The 9,179-nt window shown below is 35.1% G+C and overlaps 1 protein-coding gene across 2 annotated transcripts in view; it reads right to left on the bottom strand.

Annotated features, from left to right (window-relative positions):
- Positions 1-1,959: 1,959 nt before the first annotated feature.
- The window catches only part of LOC111238249 (centriole, cilia and spindle-associated protein-like), a 15,057-nt gene continuing 7,837 nt past the window's right edge, over positions 1,960-9,179 (bottom strand). For both annotated transcript variants that reach the window (XM_022767674.1, XM_022767675.1), the window contains exons 3-4: positions 5,451-5,803; positions 1,960-3,773 (exon numbers count right to left, since the gene is read on the bottom strand). In XM_022767674.1, coding sequence (XP_022623395.1) covers positions 3,594-3,773; positions 5,451-5,803 — 533 coding nt within the window. In that variant the 3' untranslated portion in view covers positions 1,960-3,593. The remainder of the gene's footprint in view (positions 3,774-5,450; positions 5,804-9,179) is intronic.

Genomic DNA, 9,179 nt, shown 5'->3' with positions numbered 1-9,179 from the left:
CAGAATGAGTTTCTATCCCAGTCGACAGATTCCAGAACCACGTAGGGTTTTTTTTAAATGTTTAAATTTTATCATATGAATGTAAGATTTTGCCAAAATTTAATTCATACATTTAAAAGGGAACTATTTGTATGTTTTGCTAATGCTACACAGCTAGCGTTAGCATTAACAGCTATTTATTTTCCAGTCTTAGCAAGCGCTCCAGCCATCGTGTTTACAAGACAAAAGGTTCTAATACGTCCTCTGAGTAGCTACTTCTTCAGGGCAGACTGAATGCTTCAGTGACTCGGTATCGGAAAGTGACCAGACAGGCTAGCTAGTTAGCATGCTAACATCAAGAAAGGTGTGATAGAAACAGACGCAAAACAAGAGGGTTGATTTCCACCTCCAGGGACAACTCTTGGCGAGAAACGGAATAAATTTTGATGTTGAACTCAGGTTTCTTTGACTGCTAATGCTAATGCTAGCTACATAGCCATAGCAAAACTTACATGGTAAAAATCTGAAGTCAACTTATGTGATTTTTGCACCTCAACAAGCCAGTACAACACAAATATAAACTATTCAAATATGATTTATTCACAGCAACACTTTAAAGTGGATGAAAATATATATTGTGCATGTTTTCAAATACAAATACAGTGAACAAAAATGTAAACATCAGACGTAAAGTATGAATAAATATTCAGATGTATAATACATATTTCATTTAATCTTCTGCCAGTAAAACACTAGGAAATAACTCAAAGCTTTAGTAAAGATACAGCAAGAAAAACACTTTCTCCAACACAAACTCTTTATATGTTATAGCTTATATTTAGTTTGTTTTTAGCTTAAATATGGGATTTTCCATAATTCATCAACAGTAGTTCAAATACTTTCCTGTGATTGTCTGATTGTTCTGACTCTTAGAAATCACAGAAACATCCAGATGTTCAGTCTGAGACAACACTCGCTTGATTGATCAGATGCTTTGGCTCCATTTTAGAAAGAAAAATGAAATTTCTTTTTTAAATTTCATGTCTTGATTTGTCCAGATGGAAAAAGAGCAGTTAAACATGAAGTTGGGTTCAAACAACAGGAGTTTTTGAAGGTTTATGTGAATATTTTTAAACCTTAAGCTCCCATTTGTTGATATTTTGTCTCTGTGTGTTTATTATTGTATTATTATATAGTAACGCTGCCGTGTTGTTTCAGACTGGACAAACTTCACAAATGACCTGATGTCAGTAACTAACTCGTGAGCGTGAATCGTGGAAATCAAAAGTAGTAAACAAATATAAATAAGCAGTTTTACACATTCAGCGTGAGGAGGTTGAGTCGGTGTGAGATCGAAGAAACATTCCTGGTGAATTCATATGCATTCAGTTTCAAAAGTTTACTCAGAAAATGTACATGTTAAATACAATAAATCGTGATCATTAGCCCTCGGTGTGAGTCACTGGATGCGACAAATGACATCACCATGTATTTACAATCTTTAGTTACATCAACAAACAACCGACTGAACTCAAAACTCTGTTGTTGAAAACGTTTCTTCACTACGACACTTAATATTTCACTTTTCTTCACATTCGGTTCGATTGGATGGAAACAGATAAAAGTTTAAAATCTAAACGTCCACCATCGACACAGAGCTGCTTCAAATACAAGGAGGTCACACTGTGTTTAAATCTAAATTTATACTTTTTCTTATTTAGTTCCATCCCTGGGTTTAAACAGTAAATGTAAAGTCCAGGGTTTTTCTGCAGGTAAATGTGATAACTCTTTATTTTAGGGTCTAGAATTAATTTATTCTCTGTGAAGAACTATGAACATTTGGAGCAGTTATAGATGTAGCTCCATTTGAATCCAACTAAATATTCATTATTTATTTACTGTATTACTGTATTACTATTTTTAAATTTTGTGCCTCAGAGCTGCAGCAATTAGTTAATTAATCTATTAATCAATCAATAATGTATCATTGTATGCATTTTTTTTAAAGTTAACATGTCAAATATTTGATGCTTTTCTTTGTCACACATGAAAGTGAACTGATTCATGTTATTGGGCTTTACGCTGCAGAAAACCCTGGATTCTAAATATTTCTAATAAAACATAAGTTTCAGCGATATGTTGCATTTTTATAAATGTCACAAACGTATTATTTAAACCCTCTGTAAAACTATTTCAGAAACTATTTAATTTGCATAATAACCCCAAAAAGCTGAATTAGGAGAAATAAGTCATTGTTGTTTAACACTGCAGTTAATGGAAAAGCACCATGTTAGAATTAAAGGTAATTTTTCATTATAATGAATGGAAACGAGAAGCTGCAGGCTGCTGCTAAACAGCCACAATACGTCAAAACCTGAATTTATGCCAAATAAACTCTGAGATATCAACGTTTAACAGTCCACTGATTTGAATTCAGTGCATTTAATTTATTAAAACTGCGCTGATTATAAAGCTAGCACATCTTAAATATAGTTTTTACTCTGAAAATACCTTAAATACTAATTTTATTAAATAAATTGCGTGTTTCTATATTTCTGATAAACCATCCAGCGCTAGTGTCTTTAAATTCCAAAATACTCAGATATCAAAAATATTCCAGTTTGGTCCGTTCTGCTGCCTCTGAGTCAAACACTGAGTTAAACACACAGCTGCCTTCGTGAGAGACAATGATAAACACATAAATTAAAGCACAGCAGTGTGTTTGGAGACTTTCATGCTCTGAAATTAAATACATTCGAAACGTGATGTGGGTGTCATATTCTGTTTTTTATATAAAAGCTTAGAAAGAGTTAATTCTCTGATGTTTGGTCATTGTCAAATCACAGAACCAGAGAAAACATTTCAGTCCATCACATGTGATCCGTGCTATAAAGTCAAGAAGTGGGCAGGGTTATATTTTAGTTAAATATGACTTTTCGTCATTAGTCATTTTTTTTATTCACATATTTTATTGTAATTATGTTCTAAATTGTATTTTATTTAGGGCATTTGAAACTCTGAGAGAGGCAACTACATGTCCCAGAGTGCACTGAGGCCAGAAACAGCCAATCATATGCTTAGAATGGCCGTTATTTTACTTAGTTGAAGGTTAATAATTTCAGGAATTGAAAGAAGTGAAGTGAATATTGATCGATACATCACATCGGAATTAAAAAAAAAAAAAACTTTAGAAATATTAATATTGGCCTGAAAAAAATCCAGTTTTCTATCAGACTTTAGTTCTGAGGGAGCTTTTTCCAGAGACAGCTGCTGAGCCTTGTGGGTAATGTAGTATTTATCCATTTAACTCACCAAACTAAAGGGATGAAAATGTGATTTTGTCATAAAGAAAGTGAATATATCTGTATATCTGATGACCCTGTTTCATCCTCTGTTCCTGTTCTGCACAATATTGATGTTAATTTGAATTTTATTTTGTGCAAAGTTAAATTCTACATAAAGAGCTTTCCCACTTCCTGACTTTACTTTTCTCTGTTGTCTCGCCGTCCTTAAAGGAGACAAGACAGCGAGCAGCGCGTCAGTGTGATGGACTGAAACGAGACAACATGGTTCTCTGTTTGTCAAACGAACTCAGCCGCGGTCTGATCCCCGCTCTACCTCAGCCGGGCGGAGAAGCAGCGCATGTACTCCGTCATCCAGCGGTCTTCCACCACCATCAGCTGAGACCGTCTTATCTTCTCCAGGTCGGCCGAGCGAGCCCGCCGCCGGTCCAGGTTGGAGCTCCGTTTGTCGGACTCCCGCCGGGTCTGAACGCAGGCGTCGGACGTGTGGCTCTGAGAGGAGAAACCAGAGAGAGAGAGAGGAGTCGTTTCCGAAAAGCACACCGGTGTTTTATTATTAATGTTTGCAGAGTGTTTGGTGACACGGCTTCACTTCTCTGGTGTCCCGTGAACAAGGTCGAGCTCTGAAGGACTCAACGTCCTGACTTTTAAATTCTACATCCTAGACCCCTAGCTGCTCTTTTTAAATTAAATTTTAAATTATAAACAATATTAAAGTATAAGGCTGAAGAATAATATTGTATAAAATATAAAATATATCAGGAACAAAGACAATACTTGTACAAATACTATTATCTAATTTTACTTTTTCCACTGTTTTCATATAATTCAAAGTCCTATAAAGCCCTGAAATGATTTTTCCCCTCATCTCTCTACTGTCAGATATCAAACTAAGGCAAAAAAATATCAAATGTTTATTAAATATCTCCTTAAAATATCTTTCTACTCCCTGACTGTCACCTGTCAGGGCATCACAGATGATTATCTTCCCTCTTCAAAAGCTGTAATCTTCCAGCACCGACTGCCTTTTAGCTCAAAACCATCTTTTACAAATTCAAATGTCACGCCCTTTCCACAGCTACACAACAGCTGACTGTCAGTTTTTAGATCTCCCTTCCCTCCAGTCATTTGTTAATTTGGTTCACTATGAAAGTCACCTTTCATCGAGAGACTGAGCTCAGTAATCCATGATCATTTCTCAATTATATAATTATATCACAGGAACCATTTGGTAAATATCCTCTGACATCTGATAAGATTGCAAAAAAAAGCTCTGTGAAACGACAGATAATGTTAATCTTGTAGTTTTATTTAAATACGTTTTTTTTGTTTGTTTGTTTTTACACAAGACTCTGGAACATCTGTGAATGCCCCAACAAAAAGGAGTTTTCAAAACAGTCCGAGCTTGTGACTTCAAGACCACATAAACATGACGTAGATTTAAAAATGTAACAAATTATTCACTTGATTTGCTTTTTTATTGCTTCCCAAACAGGAGTCTGAACAAACTGGTCCTCAGCGATCCTGCCTGAGGGAACGTGGAGAAATGATTTCTGATCATGCTCATGTCTTCTGGACTTGTCCTTCTATCCAGACTTTTACAACAATTATCTCAAAAAACCCTGAGTTTTAATATCAATACAACATTCACATCCCTCTATTTCGGACATATTCCTGATGGACTAAGCAAAGATGATCCCTATCTCCTCAATAATATGTTGGCAGCAAGTCTGCATTACAAAACATACAGTCAGACATCTTTCTTCTTCTAGAACAGATGACTGACCCCAGACAACTCCAAAAACAACTGGGAGAAAAACGCTGTAAAAATGTTGTGTTTATTTAGCCAACGAGACAGAGGATTTATAAGTGTTGTATGTAACGTAATATTTCTTTTTAAATTAGGCAAATTTTCCTTGACTTATTGATCATCCCATGACCTCATATTTGTTTGTTCCCCTTTTCTTTCTTTCCTGTTTGTTATATGTTTGACATGACGTGAAAAATGTTCATAAATATCTCCTGCATCCACCACACTGACTACGAGTGTTAGTTTCATCTGTGAGTGGTCATAATGTTGACTCACAGTGACCATGTTAAATTTGTCTTTTTACGTGTTTCCCTCAGTGTCTGTTTCAAGCTTTTAGAAACACACTGTCTTAAACTCACATCATTGGGCGTCCTCCTGACCTCCGTCTGTCTCTCGGTCCAGTCCAGCCGGCTGGACGGTCTCCGGTTCTCCTTCTCCTTCTCCTTAGTGCTGATTGGTGGTTGGCTCTTTGCTCTCTGCTGTTTGCGGACGACAGCTGGTTTGTCGTCATGCGAACTGTCCGGGTGTCCTGGCTCAGAGTGAGGGGTGCGGCGACGGTGTCGCCTTCTCGGTACCGGGTTCACCGGCTCCCCGTCAGAAGAAGCCGTGTCAGCCGGCCCGTTGTCTGTCGCTGTGTCATCTGAATGTCCGCTGGTGTTTGGAGCCGCCGCCACAGAACCTCCGCTCGCTTCATTCACACCGTTCTCTACAACTAGTGAAAATGTCCATTAACATCTCTCACAGTCTGTTTGTCCAACAAACAGTCCAAAACACAAAGATACATATGACAGAGAGAAGCATCAAGTCGTCATATTCCAGAGCTGTAAATAGAGAAAAGACTGATGGTATGACGATTATTAAAATGTTGCAGATTGTGCATTTTCCATTAATTAATCAGTCAACTAATTGCTTCAACTCCAGTTTTGACCAGCTCTTAGATCTATGCCGTGTTAGCAGACGTATTAACACTAGGGCTCAAGGGCATAGGTTTGCATATGGAACATTTGAGTTCTTATCGCACAATATTTGGAGTGACGTCATATTAGATTATTACAATGTGCCCTCCAAGAGGCTACGTCTCCAAGGCAACTGGTTTAAGCATGCTAGCATTTGATTGGCTGAAAGGGCGAGGGCTATCTGAAGGCTCATGTCATGTGAGAATGTGACATATGACATTTTTATAACTTTGTATACCTTACTATACTATGACATACATTACATATACTATGACTTTTTACTACACTATGTTGTTTTGTTGACTTTTCATGCCTCACAATAATATGATGTTTTCATGACTTTTTATGCCTTACTATACTATGTTGGTTTTTTTTTATTTTTTATACCATACCATGACTTTGTATGTCCTACTATACAATGTTTTTATGCCTTACTATACTATGATGTTTTTATGACTTTTTATGCCTTACTATACTATGATGTTTTTATGCCTTACTATACTATGTTGTTATTCTGACTTTTTATGACTTACTATACTATGATGTTTTTATGCCTTACTATAGTGTGACATTCTTATGTCTTACTATACTGTTTTGTTNCCTCACAATAATATGATGTTTTCATGACTTTTTATGCCTTACTATACTATGTGTTTTTTTGACTATGTATACTATGACGTTTTTATGACTAATCTATGATGGTTTTATGCGTTAGTCAACTATGATGTTTTTTTTGACTTTTTATGCCTGACTATCNTTTTATGCCTTACTATACTATGATGTTTTTATGACTTTTTATGCCTTACTATACTATGATGTTTTTATGCCTTACTATACTATGTTGTTATTCTGACTTTTTATGACTTACTATACTATGATGTTTTTATGCCTTACTATAGTGTGACATTCTTATGTCTTACTATACTGTTTTGTTTTTTTTTACTTTTTATACCATACTATGCCCTACTATACTATGTTTTAATGCCTTACTACACTACACTTACTACTTCCCGGGCCTGTGGCCTTTCTATGTGCTGACATGTTTTGAGGTTATTGTATTTAGTTTAAATGGGTATGTTTTTGGTATGGGTATCAGCCACTATTTAAGTCTCCCCTATGTTTCAGTCAGTAAGATCAGTTTGTGCAGAACCTTTTTAAACCTCACTATACTATGATGTTTTTAAGCCTTACTATACTATGATATTTTCATGACTTATTATATTATCATGTTTTTATTCTATGATGTTTTTCTGACTTTTTATGCCTTACTATACAATGTGTTTTTTTGACTATGTATACTATGACGTTTTTATGACTAATCTATGATGGTTTTATGCGTTAGTCGACTATGATGTTTTTATGACCTTTCATGCCTTGCTATACTATGATTTTTTTTATGCCTTACTATGCTTTCATGCTTTTATGCCTTATTATGCTATCATGTTTTTATTCCTTTCTAAGCTATGACTTGCCGGGCCTGGGGCCTTTCAATGTGCTGACATGTTTTGAGGTTATTGTATTTTGTTTAAATGGGTATGTTTTAGTCTATCCCCTTTTGTGTCTGAAAGGCCTGATCAGCCACTATTTATGTCTCCCGTGTTTCAATCAGTAAGATCAGTTTGTGCTGTTAAGTTCACATCTGTAAGTACTTGAGTTTAGTTCTGTTGCATTGACCCTTATGGGCCCAGAATTATAATTGAGGTATTTTTGTGAATAAAATAATGAACATTAACTTCCAAAGATCTGTGTCTCTCTGGTCTTTCTGCTTGATCCCCGACACCTTTCTATGCCTAACTATACTATGATGTTTTTAAGCCTTACTATACTATGATATTTTCATGACTTATTATATTATCATGTTTTTATTCTATGATGTTTTTCTGACTTTTTATGCCTTACTATACAATGTGTTTTTTTGACTATGTATACTATGACGTTTTTATGACTAATCTATGATGGTTTTATGCGTTAGTCGACTATGATGTTTTTATGACCTTTCATGCCTTGCTATACTATGATTTTTTTTATGCCTTACTATGCTTTCATGCTTTTATGCCTTATTATGCTATCATGTTTTTATTCCTTTCTAAGCTATGACTTGCCGGGCCTGGGGCCTTTCAATGTGCTGACATGTTTTGAGGTTATTGTATTTTGTTTAAATGGGTATGTTTTAGTCTATCCCCTTTTGTGTCTGAAAGGCCTGATCAGCCACTATTTATGTCTCCCGTGTTTCAATCAGTAAGATCAGTTTGTGCTGTTAAGTTCACATCTGTAAGTACTTGAGTTTAGTTCTGTTGCATTGACCCTTATGGGCCCAGAATTATAATTGAGGTATTTTTGTGAATAAAATAATGAACATTAACTTCCAAAGATCTGTGTCTCTCTGGTCTTTCTGCTTGATCCCCGACACCTTTCTATGCCTAACTATACTGTGACTTTTTATGCCTTACTATACTATGACATTTTTATGACTTTTTATGCCTTCCTATACTATGATGTTTTTCTGACTTTTTATGCCTTCCCATACTATGACGTTTTTCTGACTTTTTATGCCTTACAATACTATGTAGTTTTTATGACTTTTTAAGTCTTACTATACTATGACTTTTTATGCCTTACTATACTATGACGTTTTTATGCCTTACTATACTAGGACGTTTTATTGACTTTTTCTGCCTTACTATACTATGACTTTTTATAACTTACTATACTATGACGTTTTTATGACTTTTTATGCCTTACTATACTATGACGTTTTTATGACTTTTTATGACTTACTATACTATGACGTTTTTATGACTTTTTATGACTTACTATACTATGTCGTTTTTATGCTTTACTATACTAGGACGTTTTATTAACTTTTTATGCCTTACAATAGTATGACTGTTTATGCCTTACTATACTGGGATGTTTTTATGACTTTTTATGCCTTACTATACAATGACGTTTTTATGCTTTACTATACTAGGACGTTTTATTAACTTTTTATGCCTTACTATACTATGTCGTTTTTATGACTTTTTATGCTTTACTATACTATGAATATACTATACTATGACGTTTTTATGACTTTTTATGACTTACTATACTATGTCGTTTTTATGACTTTTTATGCCTTACTATACTATG

This window comes from Seriola dumerili, unplaced genomic scaffold, assembly GCF_002260705.1.
Source record: "Seriola dumerili isolate Sdu_G_001 unplaced genomic scaffold, Sdu_1.0 BDQW01001246.1, whole genome shotgun sequence".
Classification (NCBI taxonomy): Eukaryota; Metazoa; Chordata; class Actinopteri; order Carangiformes; family Carangidae; genus Seriola; species Seriola dumerili.
This window is presented reverse-complemented; position numbering and strand designations above follow the sequence as displayed.